Genomic DNA, 24,600 nt, shown 5'->3' with positions numbered 1-24,600 from the left:
GAATGAAGACTCTTGTAGAATACCCGTCAGAATAAAAATGTTCTTGTTATGTCACTATTTGCATACTTGTAGCCCTATCACTGAGTTGCAAACTCAAATTTTTGTAATGAGCAGATGGAAGGGAAACGGTTTTTTCTTGTAAATAAGGAAAATAAGTCAAATATCACTWGTTAAACCTATGACCATTACAAAGGTGAGGGCAATGGGAGTGCATTGGGAGAACACACTCCAATCTATAGTTTTTAAGCAACAGGGTGCCATTATAAAAGTCCAAACAGCCTATGTAGATAATTCATAGAGATCACAGAATCCCAGAATGKCTGGGTTTGGAAAGAGACCTCTGGAGTTCATCCAGTCCATCATGCCTGGTGGATCACGTGCATGAGTTTCTGTTTTCCAATTTCTGCATCCAAAAACTTTGGGGTTTTTTTTCCCTCTGTGAAGAGTAGTGTTAAATGCAGCACTCAAATGACAAAGTCGTGTGTCTGGAAACATCACCTGATGGGCACCTGCCCTCTCCTAAAACTGGCCCCACTTCCCTACCCGAGGCTGCCTTCTCTCTTCCACTGYCAGCATTTATGAGGTGCCATGGGCAACTGGTTCTTCAGGAGGGGAAAAAAATGTTTATTTCTAGTCTGGATCAGCTCCCTGCTCCAGTTCCCTGCAATGCCCACAAATAGCTCTGGCAGGGAGGAAGCAGCCCAAAAGAAGTTGAAATGGGAAAGAAATGCTGAAGCACAGTGTGGTCAAGTAGCTGCGCCATAGCTTTGCTGCCAAGCTAGAAAAATTATCCCAGTGCAAACAAAATCAAGCAAGCATGCTGGTGCAAACCCTCATATTCCAGTGCTTAAACAGATTTAATTTCATTTCATGTGATAAAGAGGTAATGTTCCACATTTTGCGCTGTTTGAACAGCTTTAGTTGAAATCCATCAGCTCGTTTCATACACGATACGAGCAAAACGATCAACCTCAAGCACTGCAAGGAAAAATTAATTTGACKGCATAATTATGACTTTGCATATATATCAGTCTTAAAACATGATAATTCAAGGCGTCGTTTATAAAGAGTCTTTCAGCTCTGGCTTGTGTAAAGTTTCACTGTTTCAAACATTCCCTTTTTTTCCCCCTCAGAAACGAAACATTCATCTGTCACGTCTGCACAACAAATCCGCCTATTCTTGGAGCTGTGGTTAAATGACTTAGACCCAGCCTTCCTCCTCCCCTCCCCTCCCACACCTTTCCTCTAAAATTCAATAGTATTAAAGAACTGTCATGGCAATAAGAGACTCTGTGAGACAATGGGAGAGACTGAAATTTCAATTCTCTGTAGATTTGCCCCCTATATTTTAAATTTCTGTGCGTGCAGGTGTGACCTTGGTAGCCCATAGAAGCATTTCTGGCTCCATTTTCACTTTGSACACTGCTGGTTCGATTAATGACTTAAAAAAAAATGCCACCTGTAGCTCTTTCCCCAATGGTGAATTCTAATAACTTTTTTTGGGCATGATCTTTGGGACGTATGAAGCTGTACCAACTTCATCTCAAAAGCTGTCACAATTTAACTCAAATTTCTTTGCTTTTAGCTTTGGAACATGCTTGGGGTTTATATGTCAATGAAATAYGTTACCATATTTTTTTAGGTAAATTCTGAAATATTAATTTAGAGTATTACAGTTTCCTTCAGCTTTCCATCATCATAAGAAAACTAAAATCATTAATCATGKCCTGGTTTGATTGAAAGGGACCTAAAGACCACCCAGTTCCAGGGACAACTTCCACTAGACCAGGTTGCAACAAACTCCATTTAACCCAGCCTTGGACATTTCGGCTGTAAATTAATCCATGTATAAATGTCTTTGTAAGTGCAATAGTTTCCCCAGAGAGGCTGTGGAAACCTCATTCTTGGAAATATGGAAGTCCAAGTCAAAKGGGGCTTGGAGCAACCRRGTTCAGTGGAAGTTTGGAACCAGAYCATCCTTAAGGTCTCTTTCAACCSAAACCATTCTGTGATTCTRTKATAATGGAGGGGTCTTGTAGAGGGAGAAAAAGTGACAGAAAAAAAAAAAACCCAAGAGGTTTTTATAAGTTTTGGGATGTTGTTCTATGTGTTGGGACAAGWGTGAGCGATGGCAGGGCTAGGAGGAGGCAACAAGTTTTGAAATCAGCTGGCATCTTATACACTACACAAACTTTTCACACCAACTGAAACCATTCTATGAAAAGCACCAAGCAGATCCTTGAGAGAGCTGTGAAAAYGTCAGGTTTTCACCTTTGCAAAGCCCATGGGATGAAAACCAGCTCCTTGTACTGCTTTTCCAGTCTCTCCTCTGCAGCTTTGCCATCCCAAACTTGGCAGAGGAGCTGCTGGAACAGAGTGRAGTGATGAGTGGAGAGAAGATGTAGTAATTGCTGATCTACTACGTGCCTGCCTGTGCTCAGGAGGAGTGTGGGAGCAGCCTTGCAGGGGTGGTGGTATTCAAGGACTGGTAGGAAGTGAGAAGTTTGTGCCTGTGGAAAACYGGTCCTTCAGATGTGCTTTTATGGCAAAATGATGCGGCTGAAAGTTCTGTTAGTTATTGTGGAAACTTTTTTTTTGTTTAAATGTTAAAATAAAAAAAAAGGSATTTTAATGGAATAATAATAATAAAAAAGGACCCATAAGCCTGTTATTTTCTTGTTAGTCTTTTTCCTTAACCACAAACAGCTGGAAATTTGCACACAACAGCGACAGTAGGAAGGAACTCATTTTAATGGAATGTCTGCCCTGCGGAGTGGCAGAATGAGGCTGAAAACGCAGAAAAACCTTTCAAAGGCTTTCCAAAATGATCCATGGTGATCAGAGATCCTGTATGGAGGATTTCAGCSTAAGACCCCTCCATCCTGATATTCACTCTGCCTGAAAAATGAAAACCTTTTGAAATATCTTACTCTGGTAGGATGAAAAGTGGCAGGCMATGCCTGCTGTGGTTTTTATAGGCATGGCTTCAACAGCACTGAATAAACACACAGAATGGTTCAGATGTGGTGGCTGARATGGAAAATTCTGATGTGGACACCAGAAGCTTATTCAGAGACAACTTATTTTTCTAATACATGGGCCAAAAAGAGTGCATCCCCATGGAATGGGAGCTGTTGCTCCTCTGAAATGGGTCTGTTTGCGGTCCTTTTTCAAACACTGGTTGAAATTGCTGTGGGGAGCACGATCAGCAGACAATTTGTGGGACAGCCTAAAGGTTATTTACCTCAATAGCACTCATGTGTTACAGGAAACTTGATGGATGCACAGCCAAAATGTTTTCTTAAATGTACAATTACTTTGGGAAAGAAGGGAGAGAAAATGTGTCCGAATTCTGGCATGAGCTTGTGATGACAGCACCAGTCAGGATGGTTTTACAAGATTTTCAAGGGTTATAATAGTATTGAATGTTTGCAAGACAGCTAAAACTTCCTGTTGTAGTCTTACTACTGGAAGCACTTTGAATTCAGGAAAACCTGAATATATATGCTACCCTCAAACGGGCATAAAAAGTAATCAGGAAAGTTCCAGTAAGAACTGAATATTGTCACCAACACTTTTTAAAAGTATGCGTGATAGTCAATTAAAACTTTGCAGATTTAATTCCTCTTACCAGCTTTTTTTTTTTGTTTTTTTTTTTTTTTTTTTTTTTTTTTTTTTTTTTTTTTCTCCATAACTTTACCGACTAAAAAGCAGTTTTAACATTATTTTAAACAGATTTTTTCCCCATTACCCCTATGCAGGGAAATCTTGCAGCTCTTAAGATTTTGTAGCTTCTGAAATGAGTTTAGGAAAAAGTATGAGAATTTGCTGATGATAAGTGCATTTACAAGTGTTCATTTAGCAGTCTAGAGCTTCATCCTCTGGAACGAGATGATCACAAGTGACAAGAATACAACTCTAATTTTGTTTTAGGCAAGACTTTGGAAGCTTGCGTAATTAAGGCAAATTATAAGGCTTTGGGGGAAAAGGAACTAAATCCTTAAGTACACACTGAAAGGAAAATTTGCCAACTTCAGCTCTCCAGTGGCTTTCTTGCATTGGATATGCTTAGGTCGCTTGGAGATCCAACCTACAACCAAGYCCTGAAGGTTTCATACTCACAGATATTGCCAAATGTAGGTACAATTTCAGATTCTCATAGCTGGGGTGACTCTTTGAGGTGAGAGGCTTCTTTCCAGCCTCTCAGCATTCCCACACTCAATCCACGAAGATAAGCAGTCAGAAGATATTTGAAGTTATTGAAGAAAGATGTCAGATTTGATGGATGAAGAGCAGTCCCAGAGATGAAAGCAGAGTTTTATGATTGACCATGGTGTGAAGATGGGAGCTGGGCTGTAAAAATGATGTTAAGGAATGGCATAAAACAAAAATAGAAGAGCAGAGAACAATATACTAAAGGTATTCCATATCTTGTGTCTCTGATCTTGCAAGGCTGAGATTTGCTTAATGCTGATGGGGAATTTGAAATCCTTCAAGATGGTACAAATTGATAGAAAGGTGAAATAGATTTTCCTTTAGCTCTGAGRGAGAATGGGTATTTCTGGAGGGGGATTTGCCTGACCTGCCTTGAARCTCAGGATGAGATGGATGAGCTGAGTGCCTGCATCTCCACACTCTGACAGAAGGAGTTGACTCCTTGAGATTTACACACTGAACTTTCAGAAATCTGAAACAAACTGAGAAGAATCCCCTATGAATTTTGCCTTCAAATTAAAGCCCAAACAGGTACATGGCAAAATTTGTGCTCACATGCCTTGTTCATGKGTTTTGAATTTGCATTTTAAAGCACAGCACCACGGTCATTACACTTCATAAAAATACCCAGATACACTGGAGACACACTAAAAAAATGTTTCATTAGAAAAAAGTTGACAATGACTGTTAGGAGATGGTTTCTTATGCCAATCATTTTAATTTAATATGGGACTAGCAACATTTAGAGCTGTCCATGCCTCCTAAAACTATTTTATGTTAAAAGAAATAAATGAGTCCTGCCAGGAGGGTAGAGAATTCCCATTATCTTGGCATCAATCACTCAATTCATCCAGTCCAGTCTGAGCAAAGTCAAAAARTTGGAAAGCTTAAACACAGAGTAAAGAATCGTTAATATTTATTTCCCTCTTCACATCCCTGTTACGTCACTTGTGTGCAGAGAGATAAATGCTTCAAATCAGCAACTGAGAGGAGAAAGAGAAGTCAAAAAGCAGGTGAAAGATGCTAAGAGAGGCTGCAGAAGTGAAATCTGTCTCTTGCTTTGGAACATGAACTCTTGTGCTTTGTACCACYGTGCTCTGCACACCCTGAGTCTGGCAGTACTTGTAAGTAATTGCATGGCAAAAAAAAAAAAAGCTTTTAGTTCATTGTGTTTCAATAATTGTTCATTTCCTTGTGGGAGCAGATGGTCAGATACAACTTCAATTTTTAATTTTTTTTCAGGAGTCTCTTTTCTCTCCATTTGCTTTAGATTCCAGTTAAACAAGGCAAGATGCAATGAAAAGTGTGAACAGCAGCAGAAGGGACCTACGTTGTAGGATCTTTATATCAGTTTATCTCTCTGCTTTCCCATRACACGCTCAGTAAAGAGAAACACGTAATTGGCAGAAACGCTTATTTTGTGTGTGTGGGCTTTAAAAGACAGTGACAAAGAAGAAGAARCTGGAGGAGGGTTGTTACACCAGAGCAGCTGAGTTTTGATTGAGTTTTCTTAAATTTTGCAGTTTTATTTGTTACAATTTCACCTCCCTTGGCAGTAGCATTTATGTTTTTTAGCACGTGAGCAGCYGAGACACTGCAGGTAACAGAGTAGAAATCAGCAGAGGTGCCCAGGGCAGGTTTAGAAAGATCCAAAGCCTTTAAAAAGCCCAGAGGTCCTGCTAATATTTCCCTTTGGACAGAGATTAGCAAAGCAAGATCCAAGATCACACAGATATCAGGAAAGGTTTGTGCAAAGCGGGGTGAGGATATTATCTTTGCTTTTGAGAATTATCACRTTTTCAGCATCTTCCTTTGGTGATCCTTCCTCTACATCTTCTTTCCTGGGAAACTCTTCTCTGAAGGATCCTTTCCTGGGGGTGGCACAGCAGYTTGGTTTTTTAATGCACTGAGAAAAATAAYCCACMATSAAGTGACTGAACAGACTTTTTACTGATGTGAAACAACAGATTCCTTCATATCACCTGTGTGACAAATCCACTTCCCTGTAGTGGGAGGAGATAAACGTGATTGTTCTTAAGTAGAATATCAGGATTCAGTGCTAATGGTTAAAAATATGACTGAAGGGTTCTGTGAGAACTGACCGCATTTATCCAAGAGAAATAACACTTTCTTCTATAAATTTGGTTGGTTATTATGTGATAATGCACTGATCAGACACAAGTTTATGTGTTAGTGAATATTAAAAATCTCCTCGCATGTGCTGCATATTAAAGGATAGGTAAACAACTCTTATTTGGGTATAAAATGGTGAGAAACCAGCGCTCCTTTTTGCTGTTGCTGTAATTTGATCACWTGCTTTGCCTGGAAGAGCTGAACTCACCTTCTGGGGAGTTTTGAAATTCTTAATAGACTGACCCTCATCTTCTTAAACTGAGGCTCTGCTAGACGTAGTTAAATGCTTTAGGGGGATAAATATACCCAAAACACAGCCTAGGAGTAGAATAATTTTGTTTGTTTGTTTGTTTGTTTGTTTGTTTGTTTATTTTGTCTGGGTTTTTGTCATATCAGATCTGGCACCCAGTGTCTGTTCAAGCAGTGGTTAGAGCTGACTTGCACATAAACTGTGAAAGCATTTCTAAAGGTCAGGTTTTTTTGAAGGAAGAGGCAACAATTTAAATTCCTGGTACTTGATCAGCCTCATCTTTTTATTTGAGAGGCACGTGATAAAGCGTTCTCACAAGTCTGGAGTCTTAGAAAGAGAAAGGGAAAAATAAAAGCTTTCCTGGACTGGTGAGTGAGCCAAACAAGCTTTGCTCTTGCCATAAACATTTCAGAGAGCAAGGAGAGTTTTGACAGGCAAATTCTAGCAGTGCTTTGGGCCAGGAGAAATAATTTAGAGTAGTTCAAATGGGTGCATTTCCTCCTGCTGAGGTTTTTCTGGGCACTGCTCACTGAACCAAGAGTATGTTGTAAAAGAGATTTTCAGTAAATGGTTTGACTGTTTTTTCTAGTGACTAATAAAGCTGCTTGTTGCAATAGCTGTCATACTCCATGGGCAGGGAATTTTCCTGCATTCCTTGTCCAGGGTGAGTACAAGGGGGGAAAGAACATATGTTGGCATGAAAGAAGGTATCCAGGGAGCAAAGATTTTCAAGTCAGATGCCAATTTTCTGTAATTCTGCAACATATTATATTTCTTAGTTAAGAGGAGTTGAGGGGCTCCCTAGACCCCCTGATTTTACCGATCTGGATGACATATCTGGGGCATTCCACACATCAGATCCCCACCTCCTGGTGGTGGGGCCATGTCTATTCTCTCTGTTCCATCCACCCATCCATCCATCCATCCATCCATCCATCCATCCATCCATCCATCCATCCATCCATCCATCCACATTTACCCTCCTCTCGCACACCAAACCTCACTCAGCCTCGAGAAGGAGCTCTGCTTTCCACTGCTGCCTTGATCTGATCCGTGGCTCTGCTGCCTGCAAATTTGGCAGGAAAACCACATCCTCCTAAAAGCGCAGTAAATGGGAAGCAGATGATCTTGCAGGGCATGTATGTGGAGAGATGAYATTTTCAACAACCAGGGCCCAAACCCCAGGAAAACAAATGCTGTGCAATTAATCCAGAGCTCTMCAGCAGCCTGAGAGCCTCAGATTTTTGGTCAATATGCAGTTCAAATGCTCTGTAGGCCAACATGAGACAAGGACATTAACATGGAGGGGAAACATTACATTATTGGAATGGATACAATCTGCCCTCTGAATGAACTGAAAGCCAGAGATTTATTTYCCAAATTCCCTGAATATGAATCTTCTCTGGGTGAAAGAAAACGGAGCCATATGCCAGCCAACTGTTCACCATGCAAATCTCACCCTGGGTTTATTTTCTGTTTTGTCTCCGTGTTTTTATGTYTGTGTTCACACTGCAGAGCCCACCAGCGCCAGCGGCCAGGGCGTAGAGCTAAGCCAGAGCTTCTCTGATGACAATGGCTCTTCTGGGAATGGGGACAGTGGTTAGGGCTGGAAAAGGCACATTTTGTTTTATTTGTGACAAATAGTCCTGTGCACTCCTGCCCAATGGGTGCAGCCTCAGCAGACTGGGTGTAGCAATCCATTCTGGCTTTGTCCTTTGCTACCCAAAGTTCTCTGGATACCTTCAGATYCTCCTGTGGTGCCCTTATAATTCTAAATAAGGACTAAACAACCAAAAGTTTCCTGCTTTTAAAGCCCCGGGTGTTGGGTTTTTTCCTCATACCATCACACCAAACCAACARACCCTTTGGTGCAGAGTGGTTTTGGAATTTTTTCCCAAAGAAAGGAGTTTTGCCTCCCACCCTGTGTAAAGGAAGGCAGATGGCAGGAGGGAGAGAACAGATTCATTCTTTTTGGAGCCAAGAGCTCTTCCAGCAGACAGTTCTGCWGTAATTGTGTGTGATTTCAAGACGATGTTTCTTTGTAGGTTGGCAGGGGGATCTCTGTGCCCAGGTGGTCTCTGCAGCATTTCCTGCAGCACTGAGCCCCTCACTGTTGGGAAAAGGAGCCTGACCACGGGCAGTGAGTTTTTCTGGTGCCATATTTAACAGGATTTAGCTATAGTTTGGGTCCTGCACTCAAATAAGGCCCTAGCAAAGAGATCTTTCATTATGAATGTAGCCAGAGGAATTTATAAACCTTCCAGGACAGAGCTGTAATCAGCAACTTGTGTAGAGACAGTRGCAGCCTTTGAATGCAAACCCTAATCCAGGATCCTTAAACCAGCCCTGCTCCCCAAAAGCAGGTCTGGGCTTAATGCCTGATGAGATCCCACTCAACCCTTTCTCTCTGATCCCCCCAAACACTTCTCCCTGCAGATTGCTGGAAATGTCCACCCAGAATGTGATTTTGTGGCAGAGCTGAAGAAAAAGGAGACTGAGTGTCTGGAGGCTTCACAGGAGCTTGGAAATGCAACATCACCAGGTATCCATCCATGGGTGAGCAATGAAGGGAAGCAAAGAGGAAAGACCCACTACCATAGCCAGGACACAGCCAGGCTGCCAAAGCACTTGAGGGTTTTACTTTTGGTCCCATCCTCTCAATTCTGGTTGTTTTTTCCCCCCCACCTTTTTTTTGCATTCAATTCTTTTTTTCACATTCAGTTTTTTTTGTTTTTGTTTTTGTTTTTGTTTTCCCCGCATTCAGTTCTTTTTTTCACATTCAGTTCTTCCGCCCCCCATTCTTTCACATTCAAATGTGGACAGTAAATTTATCAGAGTCCTTGTGTCCTTGTCCTGTTCCTTATCCAGCTGGGTGCTATCGTGGCAYTATGCTTGTGAGGGTGTGTTGGTCTTTAAAAATAAGGCAACTCCTGAACAATTTATTGCATTATTTCTGAAAACTCACCTCAGTCTAACACAGGGGTCTAACTAAAGCAAATTAAATAGCACTCTGGGCATGTTTATTTCTCATAATAGAGCAAAAAYTGTGGCTAAACTATTTTTATAAGATATGGAAGGGGTGGAGCAGCAAAGTTTAAACATGTTTGGGGTTTTATTTTGCTCAAATGTAATCATGCTTAAAAATATGTTTCACTTTCTGTCTGAGGTTGCAAGAGAACTTGGGACAAATTGCTGTGCTGGCCAGAGGCAGATGATGGAGAGATTCTTGCCTTACCATGTCCAAACATCCTTTTTCACTTCCTGAAAGAGCCAGGTGATGTCCTATCATAGCTGTACTCCTGTTGAGTGTCTAGCAAGAGCATTTCCAACAACTGGGGGTGTAAACAAAATATTTCATGTTCTCATGAGTTGCAACTCATTTTACTAGGATCTGATAAGATTAGATTGTAGTAGGATCTGAGAGACCTTAGCAGTTCTTSTCATATTTTAAGGATTAGCCATAACTGGATTTAATTTCCACAGACTGTGATGAGGCCCTGGATCAAAAAAAAAAACCTCCTGAAATAAATGGAGTGATTCCATTGGTTTCTATTTGCTTTGGGATCAGTTGTGTGAATTTCTTGCAAAGCTCATCYGGAGGCTGTTTAGGTCAGAGCTCAAGCTTGGGGCTTTCTGAAATTTATGCTCTGATTGATGTGGGATGCAAAGGAGGCAGAGGAATGAAAAATGTGGCTGTTCTTTAAAACCAAGGTTGGAGATGCAAGGCAGAATTTAGGCCTTGGAGCACCACGTATGTTGTAAAACTGCGAATTAATGCCTTTGTTCCTGCTTGCTCTGTGAGGGAACATGGCCAGGAACAAACTGTGAGCCCACAAGGAGAAAACCACTTTGCAGGAAAGACCTGGATTGGGCAGCTCCACCAGGAAAAGAATCTGCACAGCCCAACCTTTGCCTCACCCAACACATGCTAGCTATAAACGAGGGATGAGGAAAATCCCTTTCATCTGGGCAGATTCATTTCCTTCCCTGGGATTCTCGGATTTATCCCTCATCTGACTCATGAATCCTTTTATGGAAGTGTGCTATCCTCATGGAATGGGCTGCTTATCCCAGCTTCTGCTGTGAAGGGCAAGAGTGAGCCCCAGGGGAGGTGGGAATGAGGAGGGAGATGTTGGAAGGGTGAGTGCTGTGCAAAACAGAAGTTTATAGAGCAGTTCTTCCCAATCTTCCCAAATGTGCCTGATTTAATTCCTTCCTCAGTCCTTCCCACCTCTACCCTGATACCCTGGTTCTCTCCCTTCTCCCCACTGCTTGTATAGAGATAAAATACAACATTTTGCATCTGATGGCCTCAACTCTGTGAGGCACTGACAATCCTTTACTCCTGGTACAACTTTTTTTCCAGCAAAAGATCTTCTCCTGGTTTTTATTTTCCATATTTTGGGTTCTTCATTGGGAAAATTAAATGCTTCCCTTTCAGCTGGGATAGTAAAAAGAAACTGCACGAAAAAAGGCTGGTCTGACCCATTCCCTCCCTATGATGTTGCCTGTCCCGTAGAAGATGAGATTCCTCTTGAAGAAGTAAGTTTAATTACATAAATATATGTGAGTGGTGCACTGATACTATAGGATTGCTTTCTCTTCCTGAAGGTCACTGARGAGGGAAACTCCGGAGAAGCTGAAATTTCTTTCCAAATGTGGAATATAATYAAATTTTTCACGYTGGTCAACTATTTTGGAAAATAGTYACAAATATTTTATTATTCAGGGGTAACAAAAATAAAGCCAGCTACAAATTTGCAGGTATAACAGACAGAGATGTATCACAAAATGTCCATAAAATGTGTATTAAGACATTTCAGTCATATCAGTCAGCAAGATGAATTYGTAGTGTCACAGCATCAGCACAGCAAATGTGCTATTTTAAGACCACAGTTCCAAATTCAGCAATATCTGAGGATAAGAGGGGTTTTGGGTGCTCCGTCCTGCCTGAAATATTAAATTCAACAATGGAAAAAAAAGCCCCAAAATCTCTCTAATCTCTTTGCATCTCTGTAATGCAGATCAGAATTTGATACATCTCTTCAGCCACATTTTCACTGTTGGTGGTATCTCCAGTTGGCATGTACAGGGATAATACAGTGCTTGACCCCTAACTAATTAGGATAAAATCATAGTTTTCATCATCACAGGGAGATTTATTTGCCTTGCCATTACTTTTTGTGCTGATTACTGTAACTCTGTTTAGCTCAAATTTGCAGCTTCTAAGCCTCAGTACCTGCTGCTCTGCATAAATAATGAGGCAAAAATGAAACCCTTTTCTTTCTTCTTCCATTGTTTCCTTACATTGCAGGGCAAAAAGCTGTTTCCAACAAGGGCAGATTTATGTCAGATTTTAGGAAGAAATTCTTGACTGTGAGAGTGGTGAGTCCCTGGCACAGGTGCCCAGAGAAGCTGTGGCTGCCCTTGGATCCCTGGCAGTGTCCAAGGCCAGGTTGGACATTGGGGCTTGGAGCAGCCTGGGACAGTGGAAATTGTCCCTGCCATGGCAGGAGGTGGAACTGGATGAGATTTAAAATCCCTTCCAACCTATTCTATGATTATTCAATTATTTTACCTAGACAAAACGCCTCAGTTGTAGGGTTAGCCACTCAAGGAGTGAATTATTTTATGTTTTACACATAAGTTTTGTTACCAGCTATGATCAGCCTGGCAAAGCTTTGATGTTTCTCATGGAGTGGTGTATCCAGGCTTCCTGGCAAGCTTTGGAGCTCCGAGGTAATTCTGTGAGCTCTGGCTGGAATTGTGCATTGCCAGGGATTTGGGTAATCCTATACAACTCACAGCTCATCCACTAGACAAAAAAAACCCAAAAAACAACAAAACATTATGCCTGGTTTCCACACCACTAAACTTCAGTAATCTCACAAAAATACTGTGAAAGTCAGAGCTCACCCCTGTACCACACATGCATTGGTTCTTTGGTCAGGATCAGGTGGGATTTTTCCAGGAATTTCTCTCAGCTATCCCCACTTACTCCAGTCACGCTGAGGGATGCTCTCAGAAAGGATAATCTGGCTTCTTGTGGATGAAACTGAATTGGAAGGCAAATTCAGGGTACACCTACTGTGCTCTGAGCAGYAATGATTAATTAACTTATAATTAATGATTAATTAACTTTTGTTCATGGGATTGGACTGTGGATAGTCAGAAATCCGCACAGGTGGATGCAGGGAGCTCAGCAAAAAAAGGATTCACTCTACAAAACCTGGAAAGAGATGATATTTAAGGTCCCTTCCAACCCGAACCAGTCAAGGATTTATGATTTTATGACCTGCTCTTGCCAAGGCAGGTGTACTGAGAGATCTKTTTTGCTGCTGACAGGAACTAATAAGGTTTCATTTTTCAATGAGCTGAACTGTTTTCTGAGAGTGTTCTCCTTCGTTAACTATAACAGAAAAAGAATTAGAAAAATAGGATCCTATTAACAATTAAACAGATCACTCCTGTGGCCAGGTTCTTCTTGTTCTACTTTAGGCAGCTAATTTTTAAGCACTGAAATAAATTAAATAAATCCATCCCAATGTCAGTCTTATAATGCCTGAAGTTCCACTTAAGGCTCAAACAAATATCTCCCCTTCCCCAAGTGAACTGTAGGAATGCACTGCACAGCTGCGCAGGTTTCAGGTTATAAAAACACTGGAATGGGACCCAAGAGACAAACYACATTAGATTTACAGCCTAGAGCTTATTCATTCTGTTTTCTGCTTTCATCTGTGATCATTGAAGTCAACTTATCCTCACTCAGGGATAGTTTCTGATGGAGGAGACACTTAAATGGAAATGTATTTTGATTGACATTCCAGCTGAGTAACTGTTGGGTTTGTCAGCAAGAAAAAACAGTTAAAAAACAGCCCCAGAAAGAAAACAACCCGGCACAACACAATAAAGATGGAAAGGAAGAACAGACAGCAAAATTGGAAATAAGGAAGCAGAGAGTAGGAAAGTGCAGAAAAATAGAGAAAGGCTGACAGAATTCTGTATTTACCATGCTGCCACAGGATTGTCTTATTGCTGGTGGGGAGAAAACAGCATTTATAAAATACAACATTTATAAAATACAGCATTTATAAAAATTGCATAAGTTTTTTAGCAACGCCTTTGTGAAAGATTGGTGCTGGKTTTTATGGTTTTCTGAATGAGCTTCAGGCCACCCTGATCAATACAAATATATGTTTCAGGATCAGATTAAACTGTATCCTCACAACTACGGAATGGGACTCCAGTAAAGATACATAAGGGGAGATTGAAGTTGAATTTTGCTGTGGAATTCAAAGAGGGAAAAAAAGGACTGTCAGAGATGTCAACAGAATGGAAGCACCAAACAAAGCAAAACTGACAGAATCAGCCAAAAAGCTGTAATTTAACTCGAATTTGTGTGACAAATCATTCTCTTCTTTTACAGCAATCTTACTTCTCCACTATCAAGATTATCTACACTGTAGGATACAGCGTGTCCATCACCTCCCTCATCATTGCTGTGACAGTTCTTATTGCATTCAGGTAAAAATGTCCTCTGACCTCAATTCTTTTAACAGTTCTTAATTTCTCAGGCTACAGAAGATAACATTAGACATAACAAAATAATATCAATTGAAATTTGGGTGAATAAAAATAAAAATTTCCAGCCATATTGATTTAATAACATGAAACTGAAGCTGGAAATGAAAAGTGATCACAGATTAGAAAAGAATAAGAAGAATCAGAAATAAACCCTGGCTCTCCATTGGTGAAACTCAGCAACTCACTTTGATCCTGAAGGACCAATAGAAAAGTTACTTGCTTTAGGCTCCAATGAAGACTATTTTTCATAAACTCTGTGAGCCTGCCTGTTATGGCTCCAGGGAATTTATAATAAGRAGAACATACACAAAGGACTTGATTCTGAATCAATATTCCTATGGCATTTTATGAATAATTCTTATTGAAAACTTGCCACTAAAGACATAATTTAGTCTCAAAATTTGGCCATGTTTGGTAAGATTTTCTTTCTGAAGTATCAATAAATAAGGTATTTTCAAGACTAATCCAGAGTATGTAAAGTTTTTTATCATTAAATGTAGATTTAATGTTTGCTGACATGTGGGATTTATTTTACTASTCTTTGTTTATTCCTTGTATTTCTGCAAGACAAAAAGAAAAAAAAAAAGGCAGGAGATTTATTATTATGCTGTGAGAATCAGGGTTCTCTAGGGAAAGTTTCTTGACCTCTGCTGGTTCCTAGTTCATGTCTGGAAGCCAACAGATATGTTTATTGACATCCACTCTGACCTCAGGGAAACAAACCAGCCCAAATGAGGGGAAAGAAAGAAACAATGGACATAAGGAGACGTAGCAATAGGGAGGAAAAAGCYATAGTTAACAATGGGCTTGACATTTGGAGGTCAGCAATAAAATTCTGCATACTCCAGGTGAACTTTGAGATTAGGTGACCCTCAGATTACCAGGTTTTCCAAAGGAATTCAGCTTCAAGTGGAACTTTATGGTTATTAACTAAAACCCTCGTCTCCAAATGAAAACAAAGTTGAAGCTGTGTAACACCCTCAAAAATCTGTACCTAATAACAGTCAAAATTTAATCTTAATTAACTGGGAATTTAAGGTAGATGCGTAAATTGAATTTAGAATAAATGTGCCAAATTGTTTTAAAGCTCTTCTGTGCTTTCACTTAATTTATCAAAGTAACTTTGGCAAAGTAAGGGGAAAAAAACTGTAATTCTGGATAACAAGGAAAGAGATTAAGATKTAGACTGTGGCTGAATTGCTTCGCACAAGGACGTTTTGTGTCTCTYTCTGAAAGAGCTCCTAAATGTGTCTGGAAGTACCTCAGAAGAAACAAGGGCTCATTGCTTATTTTAATTACTGCCAGCAGCAGTCAGTTAATCACCTCAAAAGTACCTTTCTTCTTTTCTTCCAGGAGACTTCGCTGTCCCAGGAATTATATCCATGTCCAGCTCTTTTTTACATTTATTTTAAAAGCTATTGCCATTTTCATTAAGGATGCTGTCCTTTTCCAGGAAGAAGGCATTGATCATTGCAGCTTCTCTACAGTAAGCACATAAAAAAAAAAAAAAAAAAAAAGGATACTGTGGTATTTAGTAATTTCACATACCATTTATTTATTGTTTTTCACTTTTCATGTCTCTTTTTTACTACTTATTGGCTTTTTTCCCTTCTAACTTGGTAATGAATGTTATATAATTCTTTTATTCAGTATCTTTTACCTCCATAAATGTGTGTATTATGCCCTCATATATTATTAAAGCATCCATTCATGATCTTGTAGTACTCTAAATGAAATTTAGACTTTGACATACCAAAAAAGTAGTAACATCWCACTGTTATATTTCTACAAASTGAAGCCTAAAATTCAAGATTTCTRWGTATGTGACAGAACAACTTTTAAAGCTTATTCTTCTGGAATTGTTGGATTTGTTCTGGCAGGAAGTTCTGATCTATAAACCACAAAGCTGTCAAGGCACCAGGAAATCAGCTTTCATCCAGCCCCAAAATCTTGGTTTGCAAACAGAGGTTTATGGRATGGTTCCTCTGCATTGTTCACGGCCACACAAAAATTTTGGAGTTGAGTGTAAAATGGGTCCTTGAACCTTTGTCCTTGAATCAGGGAACWTTTGACACTGAAGGTACACTCATGGCAGTGCATTTGTGAAAGAAATCACCTGCTTGGGAGCACAAATTAAATTTCTAACACACAGATATAAAGCAAAATGAAGTGGAGAGTCCAAGATGTTACGATGGTTAAAGCCTTACTACTCAGAAATCCATTTTACATTTGAAGCTCTCAATTTAAACATCATTTAACAGTAAACCTGTTCTTGGTCGAACTCAGCCAGAATTGCAGATTTCTACTCCATGGTCAAATCAAACAGATTTGCCATGCCTAAACTATGATTTTCCTCTTCCTTAGACTGAATGCAAGATATCTGTGGTTTTCTGCTACTATTTCATGATGACCAATTTCATGTGGCTGCTGGTGGAGGCTCTTTACCTAAACTGCCTGCTGCTCTCCTCCCTTTCTCATGGAAGAAGATATTTTTGGTGGCTGGTTCTCTTTGGATGGGGTAGGTATGGGGTAGGTTATGGGAAATTAGTGAAAGGCAGGATGTTGAATGAGTCTGTCCAGCCTGGAGAAGATACAACACAGAAATCATAGAGAAACTTCCAGGAGGGACAAGAAGGCTGGAGAGGGACTTTTCACAATGCATGGAGTGATGGCACGTGGAACTTCTTCACTGTAGGGGTGGTGAGATTGCCCAGGGAGGCTGTGTGGGCTCCCTATCCCTGGGATTGTCCAAGGCCAGGTTGGATGGGGATCTGAGCAAACTGGGATAGTGGAAGRTGTCCCTGAGGGTTGGAACCTGATGATCTCTAAGGTGCCTTCCATCCCAGACCAGTCTATGATTCCATGACTCTACAATTCTATGATTCTACAATTCCATGATTCTATGATCCTGGGATTCTATGACCCTGTGATTCTGTGACTCTGCGACTCTGTGATTCAATGATTTTATGGTTCTATGATCCTATGACCCTATGACTTCATGGCTTGATGATTCTAGGATTCCCTGATTCCATGGTTCCATGATTTTGTGAACCATTCCCATTAAAAATACTGGATGTGGAACCCAACTGACCTAAATTTGATCTAAACTGATCTAAAACAAAATTACCTAACTTGGACATTGCTTCAGTTTTATTTTTATATGCATATTAGCAAGGAAAAAGCAAGTTTTTCACAGCAATAAAGCCCCTGTGAAAGGAAAATCAAGCATATTTGGGAATGCACAGGAAGAAATCCATTCTTAGCCTTTTTTCCCCACTAAAAACCACCTCCAAGGAGTTATCACAAACACCAGAGTTAGATGAGCATTGCTCCTGTTGGTGCTAAATAGTCTGGGAATGGATTTTTTTCCTAAGCAGGAGCTTTTGTAGTGCTGTTATTTCYATAACCCATCCTTTTATTGGGTGGTTGTATGAAAAAAAAGGAGCTCTGTCCACTAAATAACAGGGCAGGCATGAAACAGCAACATTCCCCCTAATTCTGTTGTTGTTGGGAATAAATKGAATTGTTCAGACTTGGAAGTCTGAAAATAAGTGGGTGCTCACAGAGAGTTGATGTGTAAGAAAAAAAGCAGAAACTCCTCCATGGGAGGTGAATGCACTTGGAATTTTTTGGTTGGCTGAGRGAGGTAATCCATGCCATCAAAGGTTAAGGTAAACCTGACAAACCAGCAAACTGAATCACTTTCAGTGTTGTAGGGACTGAGTTTTAAACAATTCTTATTACAGGAACTGACMCCAAAGGGTAATTCCAGCTCTCAAAAATGAGTATAATTTCAGCAGCATTTCAGTAGACAAGGCTTGGATTAATTCTACCTTATTTTAAAATATCTGACAGGTTTTCCAACGCTTTTCACCCTTATATGGATATTGGCAAAATTCTACTTTGAAGACACAGCGTAAGTCATTGTTTCCTCCATTATTTTATACTCTTGGGTTATATTTTTAATTGATTGCAGTGGTCACATACAYGTCTTTTTCTGACCTTCCTGTTGTGTTCACAGATGCTGGGATATTAATCAAGGCTCTCCTTACTGGTGGCTAATCAAAGGACCTATTATAATTTCTGTGGGGGTAGGTGCTTCTGAGTTTGCTGATACTAATTAAAAGAATAAAAGACTTTTGAATTAAAATATGGTTACTACTTGCTGAGTTATAGGAACAGAAATGATAAATTTCTACTGTTAACTACATGTGTAAAATGCAAMCTAAAAAGTTTTGTCTTTCAAACAAATTAAAACTTACACAGAATTGTCATTTTAGTTGAAATTAATAGCAAGTGAGTGGCTAAATCATCTTTGTATTTGAAAACAAAATTTKATGTAAGAGCTCAGAATCAGCCATAAATTTTAATACAAGCTCTCAAGGGCAATAGGTTTTTGTTGTGAGCTGGAAACAGTGATAACAGCTCTTGAGCCTGGCATTTATTGGATAAACTGATGAGCTTTAAATGATTATCATRGATGATTATCCCCACAAGTCATTAAACCCAGGCAGTGCTTGAAAAAGCAGTTAATGGATGACCTTATGGCCAGCTGTTAAAACTTGAATTTAATTGGRGGACAGATGTATGCAAATGAGGGATATGGAGTCGTAGAATGCTTTKGGTCAGAAGGGACCTAAAAGAAATACACAAACAAGATGAATAAAGAATCTGAAGTTGAGTTCTGGTCAGATCTTGCCATGCTTCAATAAAATATTTCATTTCCTTCTATCTCCATTATTTCCCCCATTTCCTCTATTATTTCCCCCACTTCTGACATCCACATCTGGAGTCAAGGGATGACAGTGATGATTCTTCTGCTGGAATGTGCAAAGAGCATCACTAATGGGCAGAATGAGGTTGGACTTTCTGGTAAAATGAGACCATTCTTGGGAAAAATGAAGCATTCAGCCTCACCTAAGGAAGAGCTGGTGGGTAAAGACACTCAAAAATGCACAGGGAGAATCCCTCTGGTTGTGGAAAACTGAGCACCCTCACAGGCTTTGGATGAAGCTGTGCCAAATCRTAATTGTAGACGAATTTTTGCAAGTTAGGATTGACCCTAGCTAGCTTTGGAGCTGAGCTAATGCTCCTCAGRGGCTCCTTCAGAGCCAGCAAAGAGAACTTTGCACTTTTGGCAAGCGATTCATCTGATTTAAAACAAATCTCTGCCTTGGCAGGAGGTGACCCAGCCCCAACCCACCTGACTGTCCTGGCTGCTTCTCCACTGACTGCAGAAGCAGAAGAGGGTGATCAGYTCAGGTGGAAATATCTCATTGCAGAGGTATTTAGGCAGATAAGTTTTATCAATAATGTCCAGAGGGAGAAGYGAGAATTTAATGCAGTATTCATCTCTGAAGAGATTTCAGCTGATACGCACTACAAAAGATGAAAGAGAGTCACACAAGCTATTGACAAAAATATTCTGCTTAACAAAGTCAAATCCTCAAGTTTTCACCTTCAGCCACTTCTTGAAGCAGGAATGCAACCTATTTAGAAATTTAAATGCTGCCAACAGGAGTAGCATCAATAACCTTATGTTGAAACTGAAAAAATGACATTATAACTGAAATTAAAAAACCCCAACAACCAGATTTTCACTGCAAAGTTTTGCAACAGAAATTAACCTTTTCTTTTGCTTTACTCTCTCCCCTCAAATATCGTAAACAGGTCAATTTTATCCTATTTATCAACATCATCAGAATTTTGCTGAAAAAACTAGACCCTAGACAAATCAACTTCAATAACTCTTCTCAGTACAGGTAATGAATGGGATAATTTAAAAAAAAATCAATTATTTTAATAGTAAAAATTTATATAATCTTTTCTAAACAGAAAAGCCCTTGCTCAGTTTCACAGAACTGTGAAAACTGAGTAAGTTTAATATTAATCAGTTAAATATCAATTTAACTGATATTAAATTTTAAAAATTCCCAGCTTTATCTGATTTAAAGGAAATGAGTCAAAGAGTGAGAGTAAATTCACTTAATATTGGCCAGTATGATGTGTTCAGATCTGTTGTTTTCCTTTTAATTAAAATCAACGAGACAAGAAAACCGTTAATGGAATCTGCATTAGATCTCTTATTTAGGACAGGAAAAATTACYCTCTGTTGTTGCCTTTCTCTGTATGAGAACTGTAAAGGAAGCCTGAATATTTATTTCTATTTTATACACAGCTTCATATAGACTAGATTCTTTTAAACTTCTGTTCAATATTTTAGGATAATTAGTCTTTAAAGAATATAAGTTTTCTTCTCCTCATGTCYTGTGCCAGACGTCTCTCAAGGTCTACTCTGCTCCTAATTCCATTATTTGGAACCCACTACATTGTCTTCAACTTTCTCCCCGAACACACCAGCCTGGGGGTTCGGCTTTACTTGGAGCTCTGCATTGGATCTTTTCAGGTAAAAATGCCAAAGATTCTCCTGTTCCTTTTCAGTGGTTTTACTAATTTGTCCCTRTGTCCTCATGACAAGTATTGCACACAAAATTACCCTTGGATCCTGAAACCAGTATCTGCTCACAAAGTTCCTGATTCTTTTCTGAGTTTAAATACCTGAAGAGGTGACAAAATCCTACCTGGCCTGCAGATTTTTTCAGATTTTGCAACAACAAGTCCAAGATTTTAGGTAAGTGTGTAAATTGAATGGTGGGTCAAAGTCAAGGACGGAAAATCTTTTCASCTACCAGTCCTTGTCCACCTGCCTTCCCTGACTTCATTAACAAGATCAGGCTGACTTGGACTGATTTAAATCATCCAGAGGCAATCAAAGGTGGAAGTCCAGCCCAGTTGCTAATTTTTTGTCAAAGAATAAATTGATAATCAAACATTAATAATGTCTGGTGTGTGTACCAGTCCCACATAGGCTGCTGTCCCAAGGAATGCCACCTCCYTTTCCCTCCTGCAGATATTGGATTGATGTCCTCCACTGCTCTGGATTGGTCCACAGGGCATGGACAGTTTGTGGAGATTGATCCCAGCAAGAAAAACTCCTGCTCTGATGTCCCCTCCCTGAGTCAGGAGCTGGGCAGGACCCAATTTCCCTCTGCTTCCCTCCCTTTCCCTGTGCTGCACCTCAGTGCACAAGAAGCAGCTGTGGTAGTGCCACCACACCTCCTTAGGGAACAGATCTCCCCCTGGGTGAGATTTGGCAGTGGGATCCCAAATGGGATCATTTGCCAGTGAGCATCACCAACAATCCAGAAGTTGTGCTGGTTTATTCCTCTTGAGGATTGAATCCATTGTGTCAACCCTGCCTATAAATCCCAACCCTCTGTACAAGGAAGGAACCTTCACTGAGTTAATGAGCAATTTAATGAATAAATTGATGGAATAAAAGTTGTGGTGTTAAGCCAGGATCTGGTAATGGAGGCCCTTTGACCTCCTGGGTTTGCCCCRTGTTTATCTCAGTTCAGAATTTTTACTAAACTATTCAACAGGCCAGAATTTGGTTTCCTCTGATTCTCTGCAAGGACACAGGAGTGGACTGGAAAGTTGTGTGAGCTCCATCCATGGATCTCCTTCAGAAAACTCCATTTTACTGATTTATAGGGTGCAAAGGATCATCTCTCAGTGTTTTGGGCTGTAGAATGAGCCACATCTTTGTAACCATTGATTACATTCGTGAATTCATAGTGCATTATTGACACCAATAGAATGTCCATCATGAAGTATTTATCTGGCTGTTCAGCTTTATTGGACACTCATCAATTAACTCACAGTTTCTAGCAATCCTGCCAGCTGTAGTGGTGCTCACTAATTCACATGCACAACACCAAAATGAAGTCAGATAACAAAAGTGGCTTTTTCAAACTGTGTTAATGTTCAAACCTTTCTCTTCTGGTCTTTTTCAGGGGTTTATCGTGGCAGTTCTCTACTGTTTCCTGAACCAAGAGGTAAGGAAACTGGATCAACTTTATCTTCTAAAATATTCCTTTCAGTGGCAATAGTTAACAATTAGTTTCATACAAACAGATAATCAAATCTTTTATTTTCTTATGATTGCTAATGTGGGTAACAATGCTGATGAATTTTATTTCAATTATCTTCATGAGAAGGAAGCCATCTAGTGGAGAAATGAACTTTTACTACTTTGCTATTCCMTCGAATATTTTTTATCCTTTCTGCACATTTTTTTCTTTTAGCAGGGCTTGGAAAACCCCTGCTGGGTCCAGACCTGAAAATACAACCTGCTGCAGTGATGCAGARAGATCTCTATTCACTAAATGTCGATGTTTAAATTGGAAATAATTTAAATTTATGACCTTTCCCCAACGGTGAAATATTATTTTTTAGTATTTTTAATAATCTCATGAAGTTTYGCAGTATTTCTTCATGTTGATAAATCTGTTTTTCTGTTTAGAATCTGTAAGTCAGAATTTTACTAATGATGGGAGAGGACTCTTTCATTTTAGCTTTGTATCCAGGTACATTTGCACATTTAAGATGTGATAATAATTCATCTTAAATGAATTATAGAGAAAACATGGAAGTTTATCCTCCATATTTTGGAACATGTCAAAACCCTGGAATTTTCCCTCCTTTTCTGACTCCAGAGAAGCTCAGATTTATTTTTTGGAATATGAYTGGGATTCAGTTTCGGACTAACACTCCGCAACTCCTAAAAAGGGGAATCCTGTTTCCTATACACCTGTCCTCCCCCACAGAAAAGGGATCCCCTATAGAGTCAAAGATAGTTTTAGGAGATGATTCTGTCCCTAATCACTCCAGACTCCCTGGATTGTGTTGACTAAATCTGAATTTTCGAAGTTTAAAATCWGAGGCTGAACAAGCTTTCAAACAGTATTTAATCCCTTACATGTGCCATGRGCCAAACTTTCTGAATTCTGTCAGAAATTTCTGAAATAGCAAACCAAGTATTTTAAAATACATTGAGAGTTTTACCCTTTTAGTTGAGTTTCTGGCCGTGACTTTTTTGGCTGCTCTAATGATGCTCGTGCTCAGATCAGGCTCCTGTCATTAATTTATTAATAACATTAATCCCTTCTAGCCTCAGCCTCACATCCAGTTTGACATCCCATAGACACAACGCTTCCATATTCCCCTTCCTATTTCACATTCCTGACAAGAATCAGATGTGGCAGGAGGCTTTTATGGGTGGCCTGGACCCACTCTGTGTCTTGTGAATGTGCCAATACACAATATGCAATGACACAGCTGTCAACAGCACACAGCAAAGGTCTCCTGGCTACTGCTGGCTTTCCCCCTATAATCTTAAATGTTTTTTTATAATTTAAATAAAATTGTATTTTATTTCCCAGCCACAAATTGGTGAATGTTGATTTGGAAACTCAACACAGTTTCTGCTTTTCCAGAAGCAGATGGAGGCAAGGCAACATCCCTTAGCAACTGARGAAGAGCAGGCAATGTGCAGCAAATATGTTTGATTGTGTAGGCAATTGTGTATGCTACTAATGGTGAGACCGCTAGTAGCATAAATATTAAAAGGCATATTTAAAAAAAATGAGAAGATACATAAAAAGTAAGCTGGGAAAATTCTATTCTACTGATAGAGAAAATGTTATATATATATATATATATAAAATATGTATCTATATTGTATATATATATAAAATGTATATATATATTGTATATGTATAAAATGTATATATATAAAATATATATATATAAAATGTATATATATAATGAGACCTCAAGCTTGGTACTGACAGATATTTAGGAGAAGTTTTCATCAGTGCAGAAAGATGGCCATGCTGAGACAGGCCAGGTGAAATATTCTCTGCAGGATCCTTTTCTCAGGAGACTGACTTGGTCTGAGATGTCTAAAACTTTATTATTTTCTAGCCACTTTTTCTGTCCTGCCTCTTTCCTGCTGGTCTGCTCCAGTATTTAACCACAAAGTAGCCTTTCCCTTTGTTCCTGAGGTGCAAACGGAAATTGGCCGGAGGTGGCACAGGAAGAGATACGGACTGGTGCCCGTGTGGAGGAGGACGAGGTGGACAGTTCCCTCCAGCTCCGGGGTGAAAATCACCACATCTGTATGCTGAAAATGGCCTCAGGACAAAAAACCAACTCAGCCAAACAAAAAACAAACAATAAACAAACACAATTCTAGCAAATGTAACGATTGTGGTTTATTCTGAGCAAACTGGAGGAGGATCCACTTCTACAGCAGTTCTGCCTGTGGGGTCCTGTTTGCAGGACCAGCATTGCAGGGACAGGTYAAACCCTGACTGACCTTCTAAATACAAAATTATCCCCTCATTGATGACTCTGCATCACAGCAAACCCCAAAATCACCTGTTCTGATTCATTTCTGTGCTTTTACTGATAGAACAACACGTGTTTAGGAATGGGCACCAGTAGAACCCTTCAATGACTCCAGAGATGACCAACCCTGGAAACCAAAATTCCAGAATTCATGCAATGGAACT

At 39.7% G+C, this 24,600-nt stretch overlaps 1 protein-coding gene across 1 annotated transcript; it reads left to right on the top strand.

Annotated features, from left to right (window-relative positions):
• Window positions 1–5,282: 5,282 nt before the first annotated feature.
• On the top strand, window positions 5,283–24,398 carry GHRHR (growth hormone releasing hormone receptor). Its single transcript, XM_057370888.1, has 13 exons — window positions 5,283–5,339; window positions 9,035–9,140; window positions 9,765–9,872; window positions 11,040–11,140; window positions 14,025–14,122; window positions 15,536–15,668; window positions 16,547–16,700; window positions 18,038–18,098; window positions 18,204–18,273; window positions 19,853–19,944; window positions 20,459–20,588; window positions 22,039–22,080; window positions 24,091–24,398. The coding sequence occupies exons 1-13, from the start codon at window positions 5,283–5,285 to the stop codon at window positions 24,211–24,213; spliced, it is 1,275 nt and encodes a 424-aa protein (XP_057226871.1). The 3' UTR covers window positions 24,214–24,398.
• The last annotated feature ends 202 nt before the right edge of the window (window positions 24,399–24,600 follow it).

The sequence above is a fragment of the Malurus melanocephalus genome, unplaced genomic scaffold (genome assembly GCF_030028575.1).
Source record: "Malurus melanocephalus ecotype Western Australia unplaced genomic scaffold, MMel_1.1 scaffold_135, whole genome shotgun sequence".
In the NCBI taxonomy this organism is placed as follows: domain Eukaryota; kingdom Metazoa; phylum Chordata; class Aves; order Passeriformes; family Maluridae; genus Malurus; species Malurus melanocephalus.
Note: the sequence above shows the minus strand (reverse complement) of the source record. Positions and strands in the feature narration are given on the sequence as shown.